Below are 20353 nucleotides of genomic sequence, written 5' to 3' on the forward strand. Positions count from 1 at the left end.
GTCTCAGAATGGGTGCATGTGTACGCATGACGGCACTGCTCTGGGGTTCATTGTGGTGCTTGGCAGATCACGTACCCACGTGCGATTGCGAGTGGATCAGCCAGGTGCCTTATTTGCACTTATATGCCTTATTCGTGTCTGAAAAAGGGGCACTCCTATTGAGTGATGCTGGGGGTGAGGACCTGACCCAGGATTATAGGGTTGACTGCACCTGTTGGTTGGGCACCTCCACTGCTGCAAGATCCTGTCCAGGGAAAGCAGAGGAGACATCAGTTTTAGCACTGGAGCTCATATTTATATGGAGGAACCTCATTTTACTGGATTTCTTTATTTTTTGGATATTTTAACCTCCACATGGCCACTGTATTTTTTATGGATTATTCATTTATTAGAAGAATAATTTGATGCACTGCACTAATTGCACTTTTTGGAACATTGCTTGTTTTTCAGATTTTAAATAAAAAGTACTTGACACATTTAGCACCAACCACCTGATGGATTTTTGTGTCCTCATTTCCCCGGCTCATCTCAGTTCATGACTATCGACAGTTGAAGAGGCTCCCAGTAGTGACAAAGGAGTGGAGAGCTGACCTGGACTGTCTGGTATCTGCAGTTCTGAGGGGCAAAGTCAGGGTGACATGTGACATCACTTTCACATCCTAGACACGCACATGAAGTGTTCACTCTTGAACCTGAACCAGACAGGAACAGAGCTCCAGTGCTATAGCCAGAGGCAAGGCAACTGCAGAGGCCTTTTGTTTACATTCTGGCGGATGGCTGGAGCTCTTGCCCAGCTGGGATGTCTGGAGGATGGAAGGACCAGGAGAGAGACAATACCTCCCCCAGGACATGAGAGGGCAGCCCCCTGGTTTACATCGAGGCCATGGGATTGGAGCTTGAAAGCTCAATCCTGCATTAGGAAGTGCTGCCGGAAGAGACTCTGGGCGCACCCGGAGTGCATCTGGGTGCCCATGCAGCATTTCCGCCACACCAGGAAGTGTTGCAGGAAGATTGTCAGGGAACCCCTGGGGCACACCTGGGTGCAACATAAAAGGGGCCCCTTACTACATTCGGAGAGCCGGAGTCAGGAGTTGGAGAACAGAGCTCACGAAAGGAGGAGTAAAGGTGGCAGAAGAGAGAAAAGGAAGAAAGAAAACAAAGAGTGAGAAGGGACGGGGCCTGTTTGTGGTGATTTGTGTGTTGAAGGGCAAGGACTATAAATAAAAGCGTGTGTTTTTCACTTGCGTGTCTTGGTGTCTGTTGGTGTCTGGGCTGATTTACCACAACATTCAGTTTCTTTCTTTTTGTTCTCCATTAAACGGGATCACCAAGTAGCTGCCCCAACCCTTGAATCCTTGTTCCTCTCATCCTTTAAAACAGGTGCCCATGCTGTATTTGCTGTCAGGTATATTAAATTGTGAAATCTATGTGTGTTCATGAATGCCTTTGTACACATAACTGTTACACAAAGGCTGAAATATTTTATACTTTGTGTACACGACATAAAGGACTAACATACTGTATGTAATACATTAAAAGCAGAAGAAAGCTGATAAGATATAAAAGTACACCATTATTTAGCAGCCAAGCTAATACACTTGCTTTGTAACAAATATCAAGTGATGAAATCAGTTTATGTTTTACTTATACTGTAATTTTGTTTCATCTTGGGTAATGACAAATTAAAATGTTTTACAACATTTATAGTAGCTTCATGCTACCAAAACAAACAGAAACAAGCAAAAAGCTTTTTAAATGTATTTATATTGTCATACGTCTTAAAAAAGCTTGTACAGCACTACCAGACTATAACTCTCCTGCCTCTAATGTACATTCTGTTATGTTAATAATGTGACAGCCCAGTCCAGCTTCTTACATGACTGACTATTCTTGAATGCTTAAGTGGATCCAGTAAATGAATGAATGTACCGTATCCAGTTAGCACACATATATTATAGCTAGAACATAAACTTGTTGGCTATTTTATGAGGTCTACCTATCCAGTACTGGTTATGACATGCTTTTTCCTCCAGGATGGCCCAAATTCTTCAAGTCACAAACATTTCAAGGTGCAGGAAACACTCCTTAGGGATTCTGATCCATGCCGACTCAATAGTACCACCAATGCCTGAAGCGGATCAGGACTCACCATTATTCCATACTGGCATTTCTACATTTTGCTGTTTGGAGTTATACCACCAGTGTTTGAAGTCAGCCAGTACTCACCAGTACTGAGTACCAGCACCTCTCACAACCTACTATAATGTCATACTCTCTGTATTATAATGTCAATCTTCTTAACCGGCGGTAATCTCCTGTGACTATATAGGGGGGAACTCACTCTCCACTACCCTTGACCATGCCTAAAATGTATCCATCTCCATATTTACAATGGGGGACCACCAACCCTCTCTTCCATTAGGCGAAGACACCAAAACACAAGGAGTAGCGATTAACATCTATTCTTTTTTTTCACTTCAACAACCGAGTATCGCACATCATGTGGAAAACTTCCACTCAACCTCATTCCTCAAGGTGCTCAATTGGATTGAAATCTGAGGAATGTGTAGGCCATCAGAGTGAAGTCAAGTCACTGTCATGTCTGTGGAACCAACATGAGATGATGAGTGCTTTGTGACTGATTAGACTGTGGCCACAAATTAATGCAGGTGGTCAGTAGCAAGGCTTAGGAATACAATACAATTCAACTAAAGTTTAGAAAGTATTAAGTCGCCCTGTCCATTAAATATGATCACAAGCCTGTACTGTTCACAAAAAGCAGGTTGTTCCATAGATTCATGCTGTATAAGCCAAATTTTGACTCTGCTATATTCATGTTACAGCAAAAATCAAGATTCATATAAGAAAGCAACATCTATCCAATTTTTGGTGATCATATGTCCACAGTAGCCACATCCTGCTGTTTTTAGCTACCAGGAGTTGAGCTCACTGTGGTCTTCTACTAATGTAGCCAAACATCTTTAGGGTTGGAAATGTGTATCCAGAGATGCCCTTTCGCACTGCACATAAATATAGAGCTGTTATTTGTGGACTTTAGTGTGAAGGACTCTGGTCATTCTCCTCCGACCACTCTCATTAACAAGGCATAATCTCCACAGAACTGTCACTTACTTGATGTGTTTTGTTTAACACACTAGCCTCTGTAAATCTCAGAGGCTATTGGTTGTAAGAGTGTATAGGAGTGAATTATGTATAGTGTGTAGGAATGCAGCAGTTTCTGGCACATCATACCATACCTGTCTCACTATATTACACACATGACCACAAAAAAGGGGCCTTCTACCTTTCACGGTATACATGGACCTGATAGAAGAATGCTACACAGATCATCAGTCAGATAAGCAGGGTCAGTAAAGAAAAACAAATAGCAGTCTAAAGGCTGAGGTCAATAAGAACTGCAGAAGTTCAAATAGAAAATCAATCACCAGAAAGACAGCAAAGGAATAAATAAGGGAAACCTTGGCTTATCTTGAAATACAATTTTAAATGGTGTACTTCTACACAAACAGGTAGTGACAAGATTTTGGTTTGACATTGCAGATAGTACAGGAAATAGCAGAAGACAAATGACATAAGCAATAATAATCTGGAGCGGGAACCAATTAGATCCCATCCTTCAATTCAACTTATTTTTCCATAGCACTCTTCATGCTTAACTAGATCAACTAAATCTTTGTTAAGGTATTGTTAGTACTAACTGACTATTACATAGGCTGGGATCCCCAATTCTAAACTGTTAACTCAAATATTAATGGTGGAATCTGTCCACATTCAATAGCATTGGGTAAGCTTTCAGTAAGACACTTGTAGAAATTGACACATTATATTTGTTTGTCACAATGCGGCATATCATAATGAAGAGAGACATATCAATGATTTATTTGACCAAGTAACAGGTGACTATATGGGCCTGCCATGTCACAACATCTAAAGCTGATCTCAATAACACATCGCAGGTCTTTATTGCCACACATAAAAGACAGTGAACACCTTTGACCAGAGTAGGGAGGTAAGTATCACTAATTAACTAATAATTCACTATCTTTTTAAATATGGATTGAAGTTGTGAGACACAGAATTGCAGGTTAAGATGACCAGGTGAAATGGAAACATACATAGTGAGCATAAGGCATAAAGAATCAAAACCAGCAACAAAGGGGGCAAGATGAGGATGAAGGCATAAGGCCAGCAATACAGAAAACGAAAAGAAAAATAAATTCTAGGACAGGGAAAAGGGATAAGAGCTCACAATCATACAAGCTGTTGGGAGGAGGCCATTTATGTATTTTTCAATCAAGACTAAACAGCATCACCTGACAGCTGGATAATTAATTGGCCAATTGGAAATTGGGAGGGAGCCGAGTTTGTCACACAGAAGGCCCATTACACTGTAAGAGGTGCCTGTGCCAACTAAGATGGCCATCTCAAGCAGACACCACTCATAGAGAGGGAGATTCCAGATTTGAAAATTGTTGGACTGTCATCAGTGAGGTATTTGCTCAAAGTAATGCTTCTACTTTTTCTTTCTAGTCATCCTCTCTGAGATAGCAGGGGTGAGACATGAAAAAGAAGGCTGGGATAAAAAGTCGCTATTTCATCTACTCAGCTAAAGGAGACCTCCATTAGCCAACTGTAAGTTTTACAGCTAGCACTGCCTACTATATGGTGTGAAATATCCTGTTTGTCAGTAGCTCTTGACCTCTTTCCATTTAGTCTGTTAATTTTATGTATGTAATTAGGCGAAACATTGGGCAGGAGTTTAGGGCAAGAGGAGAGAACTTTAAAGGAGGACATCAGCGTTGAGAAATCGCTCACGGCCCTGCTCTTCTTGCTCTAACGTCATCGGTTTAGCAATACATTATCATTAAAGCGAAGCAGGATTTTATTTAACTCCTGAGGCCTGTTTATTTGTGGACCCAACTCTAATGCTTGCAGTTATTTATTACAGTTCTTGTTTGCTTTTGCTTTGCATTAGTCATTTTATTTGATATTTTCTTACTTTGGGGGTTGTGATGACGAGATTATTTCCACTTTCCTTTGCTTAGTAGTTATTCATTAAATACAATAAAATTATGTATTTTAATATATTCTTGTTTAACATGGTGCTGGAGAGTGATGAAGTGTTCTGTGTTGGTCAGGCATACAAGAATGTCACTATAGTTTTCACACATAGCAGTACTACTACTACTACTACTTACAAGGCTGTCCTAATATTTGCCATATTTCTATTGTTCACTCATTCATTCTCTCACTAGTCAACCTCCTTAATCCTGTTCTCTGAATATGTCTGGGCAATGCCCAACATGGATGGGATGCCACTCGATTTGAGGGGGCACTTATGCAAAACTTCCCACTCACATTTAACCATATGAGGCTGACTTAGAGTTACTACAGTAGTTAACCACACCAATGCCTCCTTGGAATGCAAGAGGAAACTGGAGCCCCCATGCAGAAAACATCCATCCATTCTCTAACTCGAATCCGAATACAGGGTCACGGGGGTCTGCTGGAGCCAATCCCAGTCAACACAGGGCACAAGGCACCGCAGGAATGCAGAAAACAACTTAATCTAAATATTTCTTATGACAATCCACTAAAAAGATCTAATATTTTGTTAAAGTAAATCCAGAATTCCTAGCAGTATTCCATTCTAAAAGCAAAGTAATGTTTTAGCACTGGTGTACATATGAACACAGAATGTAATAAGTTTGACACACGAGAGGAGATCATTTAATCCATCAAGTTTGTTTGTTTAGCTAATAGCTAAGATGCCCCAATGCCAAATTCAGACACTTAAAGGTTATCAAGGTTTTTTCTTCAGCTCCGTGTCTTAATAGTTTGTTACAGATTTCCAAAATCTCCTGGATCATGGACTACCTGACCAATCAGTTTGTGAGGATGAGGGACTGTGTGTTCGAAATGGTGGTGATATGGGACACTGGGGAACCTCAGGGAACTGTTAGTTACTCCCTTCATGTTCACACTCTGTGCAATGGACTTCCAGTATAATACCAGCAAGTGCATTCTACAGAAATATACACTGGGCACACTGGGAGCTGTTGTGGAAATAAGAATTATGACAAAATTGGGTGCAATTATAAAAAACAGGTGCTGTCTTGAAGCACTTTTAGCCAGAGGCACATTCCATGATGTGCTGTGAAATGTCGCTGGGGTGTTTTTTGCCTGTTGCTGGCGGGCTATTCAATGTTTTCTCCTGACATCCCAGACTAAATACTTTTTCCTCACAATATACATTTATGTATATATGTATGTATGTATGTACTGTATGTATGTATCTATTGACTGCATTATTTGTCCTATGAGTCTGTATCTTTTTTATGTTTCCACTGCTGTATGCATCTAAATTTCCCCTTGGGATTAATACATTTTATCTAATCTAATTTAATCTAATCTAATCTAATCTAAACAACTGCTTCCTGGTTTACATTTCAAATGCTCTTCCCTTTAATTTCCATTGGTGACCTCAAATACATGATTCAATAATTTATCAATGCCGTTGACAATGTTGGAGACTTAGATTAAGTCCAGACACAGTCTTCCCTGCTCATGACTAAACAAGTTTAACTCAAACGTGTTTTATTTCTTTTTAAACATTTGGGTTACTCCCTGTGACCCTGAACTGTATTATGTGGGCTTGATAATAGAAGTATAAATGAGTATTCCAAGTTTTCTCTCACATCTTAAGGATGTGTTTGGACAGTGAGTCTACTGTATTTAATCAATAACAGGCACAGTACATGGCAGGACCCAACTCTAGGTGGCACACTGATCTATTGTAGGGTACAGTCACATTCATGCCTATTCACATCAGGCCTACTAACTTGCTGTTTCAAAGTCAGAAAGTGATTGGATTGAAAACCTTGTGATGTAGTTGGCAACAAGGCACTGCTGTTGAACTGGTTCACGTTTATGTCTGCTACTTTTAAATATTTATCTGGAGACTACAAGTGCATGGGGCAGTGATCTGGGCTGCTGCCTCAAAACCTCCAAAGTTCTGGGTTTGAATCATTTGTTGTATGTGTGAAATTTGTCCTTCCTCTTCATGCCTCAGTAGGTTTCTCCTCGGGTATTCCAGTTTTCCTCCCTCTCAAATTCTGAAGAAATTCTTGTCAGCTTAATTAATAACTCTTTTTGGCCCTGTATGAACCTGTGTGCCCCATGATGAGTTGGCACCCTGTCTCAACTGGTTCATGCCCTGTACACAGTGCTGCTCTGGTTCCTATGATCCTGAACTGGATAAATTTGACTCAATAATGAATAGATGAAAGAGCACAAGTAAAGCCAGACATCTGAAAGATTAGTATCGCTTTTTGTTTAGAAGAAGCCCTTATTCAAGGCAACGTATCATCTAGTGTACATTTCAGTTTTGTTTTTTTTTTTTAACCAGCGTAAGTTTGGAAATGGCTCTTTTCTGTTCAAGGTTTAAAAACTCCAACCTGCTTTCATGATTTGTATTTTCAAATAGCACTGCAAAGATTCTCATTTTTCAGTCTGTCTCAGGGACAATATCAGCCTTCATATTACTAAAAGTGGTGTTTCTCTTCAGCTGTCTCCATGGGATCTACAGCGTTTTGGAGAAAAAAAAGCTATGGGGCCAGCTCACCGAAAGACTCGACTCCATGTAAATTAACTCTTTCATTTCATTTATCTCCCAGTTATTCCTGCTTGCTTTCAGATCACACCAGGCTCTAAGTGACCTATGTATTTTGGCAATGGTGTTACTTGTAATGCAGGCAGAATGGGCTACAGGCTAGGATGTTGGACTGTAAACCATCAGGACACTATCTAAGTCAAATAACTTATCTGTTTTGTAAATATAAGTAAGTATATATATTGTGATTGGTGATGCCAGTGATTCACTGTCTCTGATAGTAGTGGCAGTTGCACATAGACAGCTCGGTAGCTGGTCTGCTGTGTATTCCTACTGTGTAATGCCAGCAACTGTACCCTGACACTCTGTTAGCTACACACTGACTATCTGTTAAACAGTAAATCAGAGGCAAAGAATCACAGCTGCCCTTTGTAAAACTCCCCCTTAAACAGTATTTCAGTGGAAAACAAGTACACTCTTAACTGAATCAGCAGCAGGTTTGCAGGCTAACCAAGTAACATGCTTATCACACAATGTTTAGAATATTTAAAAACCGGTCCCCGACCAGCCCAATTGCTCACTCTCCTGTCTTCTATCGTCCAGGCTGCGTCTGCCCCAGCCACCGCTTCTGAGCTGCTGAACCTGCTCAATGAGTCGCTGCTTGTAACCTACATGCTTGTGTGCTAAAGAAAAGCTCTTTTTCTTGAATAAAGCCTTGAGACTGTTCCCGCCTGCTCAGCAATAAAGTTATTTTTCTTTGGAAACCTAGTCTCATCTTCTGCGACCCAGGCTTGACAGGATATATATATATATAATACACACACATACATAATAAACACACACACAAAAGGTGAGGTTGACTGACTCATTCACTCACTCATCAACAAAAACACCATTTCCTATTTAATTAAAAAAATTACTTTGTCAGGATGGTACATCTAAGTTAGTAGATATCTACTAAGAAGGGATATTTTGATATATCAATAGTTAGGGGTGAACACCTCGCTACTATTAAAAAATGAAACACCCCAAAATCTCAAAAATGCTTTGATTTAATTTATTCTTAGTGATGTTATAGGGAAAAAAAATAGCCAACACTTGTTTTTTTATTTGCTAATATTTATTGCCAATAAAGCTGTAACAAGTTGGAAATTCTTCAGAAGAGCATCATTTTTTTCCTCATTTGTAACTGCGTGGATAAATGGGGTGTACAGTTCAAGCAAATGAACGCAGATGAGTGCCCGTGTACAAGCTGTGGCTGCAATTGCACCGAGAAAAAGGGCTGGCAGCGAGCGATAAAAGGGTAACTGCCCTGGATAGGAAAAAGAGATGAGGTGGCATGCTGCATGGAAAATGAAAGTGGATGAAGAAAAGTGAAAAAAACGTGGTTAGTAAGTGAACTCCTTGCGTACATAGAATACTCCCTATTTTGTTGGCTTCCTTTTACTCCTCACAATGCCATGTAAATTATGAGCAAATTTAAGCCAGATTCGACTGTAGATTGCTCTGATATACATAAACTTCAAAGAAAGGTGGGGAGGTTGGGGGACTTGGTAGTAAAATACATGCAACATTGCGGAGAAGTAAGGTGTCCCCTTGCCAGTCAGTTCACGATGTGCCGCTGCGCTCCAGTTTGTAAAGCAGAACAGGTAATAGACAGTACAGTTTAACAGGCCACTTCAACCTCTACGTACAGTACAGCATGCCTTGGTCAATTTAAACACTTGCTAAGCTCACTTAAGGGGTCTACCATAAACAGACCATTGAGGGGGTGGACCTTGTACATAGTCACCATATTATTTCTCTTCACCTGTCCTTATCTGCACATATACAGTCATTACATGGTCTGCATAAATGTGCAGCCTATAAATGTCAATACCTTATGTAATAAGTTAACCTATAATTATGTGTATATTGCTTTTGATTTAAAACCTCTAAAACTTTGCAACAGTACAAGATCAAAGTGACATATTGAAATCTTACAAAAGCTACCATTTTTACATGATCTGATACAGGTTAAAATTATAAGTATACCCAAAATTCTCATGTTTCCTGCTACTTCCTTGCTTGAATTTAAAATAATATATTTTACTGTAAATTTGTGTTTGGCAATGAACATCAACAAAAGCCAAGTCTCTAGGAAAAGCAGGAATTGATTTACTCATGACCAATCATATGTTGCATGTTCAAAGGTGAGGGGCTCCAGTGAACTAATAGCATTAGCCCCAGGAAAAAAAACAACAAATATTGTACACATAAAAAATATCTAATTGGTTATATAGAACTGCAATTAACAGCACTATAATTGAGGCCCAGTGTCTTAGAAAATTTCTTTGATGAAGCCGGTTAACAGTATAAATATAGTGACAGTCCCAGGGTGAGGAGGTGAACTACAGGGTTTTTTTTCCTCTCGTCCAGGACCTGGTGAGGTCCACTGCCCGGACAGGAGGAAAATGTGGTTTCTCAGAGCTTGCTGGGACCGGTGCCCAGACAGGAAGACAATATGACATGTGGGAGCTGGTCGGAACCACTGCCAGAACAGGATGCAAAGAGGCCATTAAATAATTAGAGAAGCTATCCTGGATGGAGCAGTAAAGTATTAGTCCTCCCAGCCATGAAGAGGTATCAGGTGCATGTGGTCCTTTAAGTAGACAGGGATGACCTGGAACTGTTAGTTGAACAACTGGCCATAACCCTTGAAGTAATCAAGAGCTAAAAGAGGCCTTCTTTTCTGAGCCCAGCTAGGTATGGAGCCAGGACAGAAGTGGAGGTAAGGGCTTTCCTGGCAAAGACGTGGAGGAAAAGGAGAAAGAAACAGCAGTGCTTTTAGTGAGACGGGAAAGTGAAGAAGGAGAAAGGCAGGCAAGAGGTGAAATATTGTGTATTGTGAAGTCAGGCTTTGGAGTGGCTTAGTGTTTATAGTTTTCCTTTTATTTAAATCTGTGCCCTTTGCCTCCCTGAACAAAATAATGAAGGGCACTACATAATACATTTAGATACAGTATATAGCATTGTTTTTGGATGCCCAATAGTAAACGCTTATAGTGAAGCTGGTCTTATTATTCATGCAATGTTAGTCAGCTTTCAATTTGAGTGTAATGATCATTTAAGTCAGTAGCAGAAAATCTAACTTTGCAGGCATAGTTCTAATGTGAATTTTCAGCTTATGTGTATAAAATTTCACTAGCATATTTCATTTTTCAGAATGAAGAAAGGGCCCATTAAAAAAAGGAGTACAGGAGGGAAAGCAGAGCTTGATTCTGAAATGCATCATTACCTTTGAGTTTAAATACCCATGCTTCATAAATGCCTAAATGCTTTTTTTTTTTTTTGCAACAAAGGATGCATCGCAGCATGTGAAAAGAAATAACTGTCTAAGGTAATGAATGTCATTAAGGCTTCTTACCTGCTGACATCAGAAAAGTTATTCAAACAGCGAGGAGCACCGGTGGCTTTGGCAGCGCTAGCTGAAGATTTCCTGGACCTCATTCAGTCGGCACTCAGCTCACTTACAGTACTTAAAGGATGCATTTTCAACCACTTTACCAGAGGGAGGTTTCCATTAAAAATCACTGTGAATTGCAGTCAGAAGAACTTTTTATTCACAGGACAGAATGCGCGTTACTTATGACTGAATCACAAACAAAGGGCCCAACAAACGCCTGTGAACTAAACACCAAAAAAAGGGAGTCCTAATTTAAAAGCCTGGCTGCCCATGCCTTTAATGACATTCGAGGCTTAGCGTACAGCACATACAGTACAGGTGTTTATCGACAGGGCTTTGACACCGCAGGGCCTCACAAAACCAGTGACAGCCAAGACACAGAAAAAGCCAAAATATCACAAGTTGTATTTAGAAGAAAACCACCAGACAGGTAATAAAGAAAGACACATAAGGTAGCAAATTCAAAATTTGATAAAAAAAAACAAAAAAAACACGCAAGACTCCCCTACACTGCCCAGCCTGTCTGATCACACCGTTTAACATCTACACATTTCTCTTAAACATGTTGATATTTGATCACACTATTTAACAGCTACATGTTTCCATTAAACATTATAAAGTTTGCCAAACACTGCAGTAGAGGGGCTACAGTCCTTTATTATCAAAGCTCAGATTAACGATTTACTTGTACATCAGAAACCATCACTTGGACACTTGCTGGAAGCTAAATTTGAAGATGTCTCAGTGTATTTCTCTGTAAGGGCAGATGATAACCAGGAAATTATTTTACTTCTACAAGGGTGTTTTGGAGAATGTTGACAGTTCATCAATATATCATTTTCTTCAACAGAAGACCAATTCTTTGTTCTCTCAGGGCACCCTCCATACCCAACTCTTTCAGACAACAACCAGCAGACAACATAAAGCTGGATCCCCACAATTAAACCCGTTAAAAAAAAACAAAAAAAACCAGTGCAGTTATATTTCTAATTCCAGAGAGGAAAACTGTGATTGTTTAAAAAAAAAAAATAGTCCCCTGTTGTGACCAAACTGAATGATTTGGAAATGCTAATCCTTCTGACACGACAGCATGAAATAATTACTTCTGGCCTCATTAAATATCATAAACTGTCTCTTTCCTTGTGTTCACAAATTGAGCACCAAAATCCACATTGAATAAAAAGCTAAGTTTGAGCTGCTATTCAAAAGGAAATTTAATGTGCCTGTGTTTTTAGTACAGTATAGCAAACCCAGCTTCCATACTCAACTGATGAAGAGAATAAAATAAAATGCTTATGTAATAAACAGTTATTTTACATAATGTGTAGCTCTTCGTTTCTGAACTATGCATGGAATTGGCTAAGGCATTTTTTTTTTTGATTTCCTGTGTCTTTGAAATTAAAATTAAGTTGCCCCAACTATTCTGCTAATGGCTATTCACTTTAATTGGCTTTACTACGACGTTCATTCAACATGTTTCCTTCCAAGATAAGCAAGGCAAAGAAAAATGAAAGTGACAAGACCACCAGCTTCATTAGCTCCAAAGCTCAGCAGTCAGCACTTTACTGAAGTGGTCGAAAGCAGGGGGCCGTTATGTGGCAGACCAACGCAAAAGGCTGCTACTGTCGGCGGCACCATGTTGTATCACCAATATGACGTACCGGGAGCTCGCTTTGTTTTGAGTCTTATATTGCCTGGAATTGTAAAATCAGAAATTTTGCTACACAAATCCTACTATTTTCTCAAGTATTTCTGCCTATTACAGGAAGGGTACTCTCAGGGCATCTATTTAAAAATTGACAAAATGTATCATCTTTCCATTCATTAATAGCGCAAACTAATCTTTCGAACAGCATCAATAGGTATTATGTTTGTCCAGCTTTATTAAAATCACTGCACGGTTCTACCTCTGAATTATTTAAGTGACATTAATGGCTTAGAAGAGAGCCGCTTGAGGGGCTTCTGCATGAACGGCCTCCAGCCAGTGGACAGGAAGTTACTCACTAATCTGTTTCTTAAAAGTTGTATCATAAAACTGTTTTAAATCCGGTCAACGTTAAGCCGTCGAGTATTTTAAATCGAAGGTAGTTGTCAGCGTACCTGGTGCCTGTGGGTGGTAACGAGCTCTTTACTTAATGGCCCGTGTGGCCACATAACGGTACAGTAGCGCTCGCTAATGCCTTTACAAGCCGCTAATAGGCACCGTAACAGTCAAGCGGAAAATAAAGTATCACGTTGGCTTCCCTGTCTCAGGTTATATAAACTGGGAGAAGGACCGTTAAATGCAATTTAGACCTATTTACTGAACAAGCAAATAATAATCGGGGAATACCCTAAAAGCATCACAGACTGGAAACTCTTAAAGCTTGCTGCAAGAACACAACCAGGACAACATTCGGGGGCTACAGAAAACATTTCTGGTATGAAATCCCAAATCTTTTTTTCCCTTGCATTCCCAAAATAATTGCTTTCACGTCCGAATTCAGCATAATGAAGCCAGGTCAGCATAACAACCACATTCGCTTCCACTTATCGGAACATTCCTCATGCAGGCGGCACCGGGTTCAAATTAAAGTTGCCATCGCCTCCCTTCTCTTGTCTATTTAAGTCACAGCCATTTAGCCCTTTATTAGAAACTGCTCCGTGTAACGACTTCACACAGTTCTCCAGGTATAGGTTACCTTGCTTTATGGATCCACAAAGTTGTGTACTTTGAATGATACCCAAATGTCAGAAATGGTTTTGTGGGTGTCACTCCCGGTTATTAAACATAGCGGTCAGGCGATGGCATCTTACATTTGATACACCTGACATACGAGGCGACCTCGGCAAAGTGTACGCTTCTACTCACCAGTGAGCTGGTCGTAAGATCCGTCCAGTTCTCTCGAGTCAGAAAGGCTTTGCTTTCTGTTCTTACCCTTCATTTCAACAACGCTTAAAAATAAAATAATACAAAATAAAGGCCAATTAATAAGCGGGCGGAATTTCACTTAGATCCTGATGTATCCCGATTATTGAAAAAATATATATTCCTGAGTGTGAAAAAGCTACAGATCAGCAGGCAACGTTGACAGCTCTCAACGCTCCACGGCGCTCAGCGATGGACTGTTATCCCTTCCTTGAACTTCTTTGCTATTTGTATCCTCCGCTGGTGCTTCCCCCTCACTGGGGATTTAAGCGATCTCCTGGTCAGCGGTCGCGCAAAGCAAACCCTGTGTACCCAAAGTACAGCGTGGACGTCAAAGGCGATCAGAAAGAAAGAGCGAGTGAGCGAAAGCGACAGAGAGGGAGTGAGAGAGAGAGAGAGGCTCGGTCCGTGCGATCCCGTTAGAAACCCGGCTGTGCGGACTGAGCGCTCCAAACGTGTGCGCACGAGCAGCGCACTCCCTCTCCTCTTCTAGGCTCAGGTTAAATAAAAGCATAAGGCGCCTTTGCTGCGGGCTTGTGTTATATTCAGAAAAACTTTGGCCATGTCCAGCCCTGATCGGATACAGAGAGAGCGAGTTTATGAACTGTGCTCCGCTCTTTAATTATCGTTGTAAAGAAAATCCTTCTAATAAGTTAGAATTATGATAACAAACGGGCGCGCTGTGTAAATAGTTATTTTCAGTGCCCAATTCCCTGAGAATTTTGCGGGACCGGGGGGTGAGGTGAAGGGGTCAGTGCTTTTGTAAGGTAGGACTGAGACTGGCCAGCTGCTCAAACACTTCTGGTCACAATTCAGCTGTAGTAGCGTGACACTTTCTCAGTTTATTGTCTTCTCTCTCTTTTTTAAGAAGAATCCCTCTCGGCACGTTATCACCCACAAGAAGCGCCGCGCCTGTTTATACAGTAAGATGTTACATAATCTCACCGAATCCAGCGCTGTCGGGGCGGAAAGAAGAAGCACGTGGAATACCCATAAACGAGTTATAAACAAAAACATCTCGAACGACGGATGCTTCAGCGCTGAGATACCGTTCGCTATAATCGATCCTTTCAAAATTTCTTCTACCCAGAGCCATTTTTGAGTCACCTTTTGTGATATACACATTATAATTTATTCATATCGCATATTTAAACACCTTGCTGTGACACAATATTTTTTGTCATGCAATCGCATTGAAAATATTAGCTCTTCAACTCTGAAAGTAAGGGAGCGAATGATAAAGTGATAATTGATAAAATATGCGAGGGAAAGGAACAGGATAAGGAGAAGCGAGAAAATGACGCTAGAAATGAATGAAGGGATGGAGGAAGTGAATGCGAGAATGATAAAAAGAATGAGTGAAAGAAACTGGCCGGAGATGAGGGAACAAATGAACAATTAAGACAACAGATGTGTGGGGGAATGGAAGAAGGGAGTGAAAAATAAGGGCTGGAGGAGATAGCGGAATGAGAGAAAGTGTTTTAAAAGTGACGAATGAGTCAGGTGAATGGGTGGAAGCCGCTGTAAGCAAGGCAAGGGCAACGGGTGCAAATGAACAAGTGAACGGATAACTGACAATAGACAAGAGGGAAGGAATATGGAGAGAGGGGATAGAGAGTGGGTGAATGAGTCAGTAAGGGAATGAATGAGGGTTAGTGAAGAAATGAGCGAAACTGGGAAGAAAGTGGACAGGAGTGAATGGACAACTGATGAAAAAAAGGAAGTGAGTGAGGAAGGGGGCAGACAATTGAAAAGAGGGTATTTTTATTTAAAGATATATGAAAAATAGAGGGTACAAATGAGGGGGAAAAGGAACTGGAGATATAGGGGGTGAAATAAATGAAGGACGAGCATTAAATCAATCAATCAATCAATCAACATTTATTTATATAGCACATTTTCATACAAAAAAATGTAGCTCAAAGTGCTTTACAAAATGAATAGAAAAATAGAAGACACAATAAAAAATAAACATAAGTCAACATTAATTAACATAGAATAAGTAGGTCCAATGGCCAGGGTGGACAGAAAAAACAAAAAAAAACTCCAAAAGCTGGAGAAAAAAATAAATAAATAAACGAATGAGTAAGCAATGGAAGAAAGTGGAATCGATTGAGAGAATGAAGGTGTGGGTCAGTGAGGGAGAAGAAGTAAGGGGCGAGAATATATCTTGAGAAACTGGGTTAGGAAAAGACAGTGGAAGATAATGAGAGAATACATAGAAGAGTGAACAAAGTGAAGCAACATGGAAGGGATTAAGAAAAGACAACAAAATGGAGTGAGTGAGTAAGTGATGGAGAGGGAAAGAAAAATGAAATGTTGGGTGACTGTGGAGAGTGAGTGAGAGAAGGAATAAATGAGAGAATGAAGAAGGAGGATGGCATTGCTTTCAAAAGAGAGTGAGAAGGTATAAAGAAAAGAGGGTGGCGAGGCAGCACAGAATATTACCAGCACCAAGCTGCCTTCTATTTATGACAAATACAACACTCACTGCCTTGGAAAGGCAAACAGGATAATTAAAAACCTCAGCTATCCTGCACAGCCATGTTTCTCACTCCAGCCTTCTGGCAATCGGCACTGGACCATTGATGCTTTCTACCCACAGGCCATAATGTGCCTGAACAATCAATCACAAGATTTCAAATATTGTAACAATTAATCCAGAACATGGTTGTAAGATCCATCACAGTGTGAACACACACACACACAAGCACACTCTAGGGCCAATTTAGCATTACCTCCAAAAATAGATATTCAATATAATTACAGTGGTGCTTGAAAGTTTGTGAACCCTTTAGAATTTTCTAAATTTCTGCATAAATATGACCTAAAACATCATCAGATTTTCACTCAAGTCCTAAAAGTAGATAAAGAGAAACCAGTTAAACAAATGAGACAAAAATATTATACTTGGTCATTTATTTATTAAGGAAAATGATCGAATATTACACATTTGTGAGTGGCAAAAGTATGTGAACCTTTGCTTTCAGTATCTGGTGTGACCCCCCTTTGCAGCAATAACTGCAACTAAACGTTTCCGGTAACTTTTGATCATTCCTGCACACTGGCTTGGAGGAATTTTAGCCCATTCCTCCATACAGAACAGCTTCAACTCTGGGATGTTGGTGGGTTTCCTCACATTAACTGCTCGCTTCAGGTCCTTACAGAATATTTTGATTGGATTAAGGTCAGGACTTTGACTTGGCCATTTCAAAACATTAACTTTATTCTTCTTTAACCATTCTTTGGTAGAATGACTTGTGTGCTTAGAGTTGTTGTCTTGCTGCATGACCCACCTTCTCTTGAGATTCAGTTCTTGATCAGATGTCCTCACATTTTCCTTTAGAATTCTCTGATATAATTCAGGATTCATTGTTCCATCAATGAAGGCAAGCTGTCCTGGCCCAGAGGCAGCAAAACAGGCCCAAACCACGATACTACCACCACCATGTTTCACAGATGGGATAAGGTTCTTATGCTGGAATGCAGTGTTTCCTTTCTCTAAACATAACACTTTTCATCTAAACCAAAATGTTCTATTTTGGTCTCATCCGTCCACAAAACATTCCTCCAATAGCCTTCTGGTTTGTCCACGTGATCTTTAGCAAACTACAGATGAGCAGCAATGTTTTTTTGGAGAGCAGTGGCTTTCTCCTTGCAAACCTGCCATGCACACCATTGTTGTTCAGTGTTCTCCCGATGGTGGACTCATGAACATGAACATTAGCCAATGTGAGAGAGGCCTTCAGTTGTTTAGAAGTTACCCTGGGGTCCTTTGTGACCTCGGCGACTATTACACGCCTTGCTCTTGGAATGATCTTTGTTGGTCAACCACACTTGGGGAGGGCAACAATGGTCTTGAATTTCCTCTATTTGTACACAATCTGTCTGACTGTGGATTAGTGGAGTCCAAACTCTTTAGAGATGGTTTTGTAACCTTTTCCAGCCTGATGAACATCAACAACTCTTTTTTTGAGATCCTCAGAAATCTCCTTTGTTCGTGCCATGATACACTTCCACAAACATGTGTTGTGAAGAGCAGACTTTGATAGATCCCTGTTCTTTAAATAACACAAGGTGCCCAATCACACCTGATTGTCATCCCTTTGATTGAAAACACCTGACTCTAATTTCACCTTCAAACTAACTGCTAATCCTAGAGGTTCACATACTTTTGCCACTCACAAATACGTAATATTCGATCATTTTCCTCAATAAATAAATGACCAAGTATAATATTTTTGTGTCATTTGTTTAACTGGTTTTTCTTTATCTACTTTTAGGACTGAAAAATCTGAAAAGAGTGAAAATCTGATGATGTTTTAGGTTGTATATATATATATATACCTGCTATGTTACCTGTCCAATACAGGTAATAGAATCATTTTAAAATATTTTATACCTCTTTCCTTACATGTATCCTCAGCATTCCTTCTACACCTTTCTTTGGTATCCTTGTTTGTCCCAACCTCACGTTTGCTCTTAATTGTGTTCCCTTAAAGCCTGCTTCTCAGATTCTGTCTTTTTAAGGCACCTTGGTCAGCTCCTGTCCAATTTCTCACTACCATCTAGGATAGAAATACCATGTGTTTTTGCAAATACTTCTTGTCTATGAAGGCACCCCTCAGTGTTTCTCAGTGTTTCTCCTACATATTTCCACAGTATTCCTGTGTGTGTCTCTCTAGCTCCGGTGGCACTTCCAGGGCCATCTTAACGCATGGAAACACTGGGCAGTTGTCCAGGGGCCCCACAAGCATAGGGGCCCCATGCTAATCTATGTATGTTGTGACTTGCTGAGTGGTTGTGTAGGTAGAGGCCAGTGACGTGCGGTGAGGTTCATGGCTGGTGAGGCACTCACTAATTCAGAATCAGATTAACATATGAACCCAAAAGAGAATTCAGTTGGCAGCATGCACATTAACTACTGGTTATGTTTCATATTTCATCAGCATTCTTTACACACACATAGATAGGTAAGATACATATTTGGCTAAGAAAGAACGTTACATTTATAGCGTCGAGAGAGAGAGCCGCACCCTCCATGCATTCTAAATTTGCCATTGCAATTCCACAATTGAAACTCATTCAATACAAATGAAAGTATAGAGAGGTGTACAAAAAATTAATGCTAATTTTAACCTTAATTGAAATATTTAAATATTTATTCTGTCCACTTGGACAGAGGCAGTGGGGCTGTAAGAATTACTGCTCCTTAGGGATAAGCTGACAGAGATGGGAGTAGATTCATACCTGGTGGCATGGATCGTGGACTATCTTACAGACAGACCTCGGTATGTGCATCTCGGGAACTGCAGGTCTGACATTGTGGTCAGCAACACAGGAGCACCACAGGGGACTGTAATTTCTCCGGTCCTGTTCAGCCTATATACATTGGACTTTCAATACAACTCGGAGTCCTGCCACATGCAAAAGTTCGCTGACGAATCTGCTATCGTGGGCTGCATCAAGAGTAGGCAGGAGAAGGAGTATAGAAACCTAATCAAGGACTTTGTTAAATGGTGCGACTCAAACAACCTACAACTGAACACCAGCAAAACCAAGGAGCTGGTGGTGGATTTTAGGAGGATTAGGCCCCTCCTGGACCCCGTGATCATCAGAGGTGACTGTGTGCAGAGGGTGCAGACCTATAAATACCTGGGAGTGCAGCTGGATGATAAATTGGACTGGACTGTCAATACTGATGCTCTATGCAAGAAAGGACCGAGCCGACTATACGTCCTTAGAAGGCTGGCGTCTTTCAACATCTGCAATAAGATGCTGCAGATGTTCTATCAGGCGGCTGTGGCGAGCACCCTCTTCTACGCAGTGGTGTACTGGGGAGGCAGCATAAAGAAGAAGGACGTCTCATGCCTAGACAATCTGGTGAGGAGGGCAGGCTCTATTGTAGGCATGGAGCTGGACAGTTTGACATCTGTGGCAGAGCGACGGGCGCTGAGCAGGCTCCTGTCAATCATGGAGAATCCACTGCATCCACTGAACAGGATAATCTCCAGACAGAGGAGCAGCTTCAGCGACAGATTAAGGAGATCGGTCCTCCGCCACACTATGTGACTCTTCAATTCCACCAATGGAGGGGTAAACGTTAACATTATACAAAGTTACTGTCTGATATACCTGCATTTTTATCACTCTTTAATTTAATATTGTTTTTTATCAGTATGCTGCTGCTGGAGTATGTGAAATACCCTTTGGGATTAATAAAGTATCTATCTATCTATTTAGTTGTTTTTAAAAGATTTTAATTCTGATGCTTTAATCAATTTCAATACAAATAGCTTAACAAAAGGATAACAAGAAAAAACAAAGAATATTTTATTTAAGGTCAATATTAAGTTTTTAAATATTA

General features: G+C 40.4%; 1 protein-coding gene across 2 annotated transcripts in view; it reads right to left on the reverse strand.

Moving 5' to 3' along the window:
- LOC120542545 (Kv channel-interacting protein 2-like) overlaps nt 1-14465 on the reverse strand; it is a 718730-nt gene extending 704265 nt beyond the window's left edge. Inside the window, exon 1 of one of the 2 annotated variants that reach the window (XM_039775078.1) lies at nt 13930-14465. In XM_039775078.1, the coding sequence (XP_039631012.1) occupies nt 13930-14002 (73 nt within the window). In that variant the 5' untranslated portion in view covers nt 14003-14465. The remainder of the gene's footprint in view (nt 1-13929) is intronic. The other variant, XM_039775108.1, reaches the window with a different exon arrangement.
- Between the last annotated feature and the right edge of the window lie 5888 nt (nt 14466-20353).

This window comes from Polypterus senegalus, chromosome 1 (assembly GCF_016835505.1).
Source record: "Polypterus senegalus isolate Bchr_013 chromosome 1, ASM1683550v1, whole genome shotgun sequence".
Classification (NCBI taxonomy): Eukaryota; Metazoa; Chordata; class Cladistia; order Polypteriformes; family Polypteridae; genus Polypterus; species Polypterus senegalus.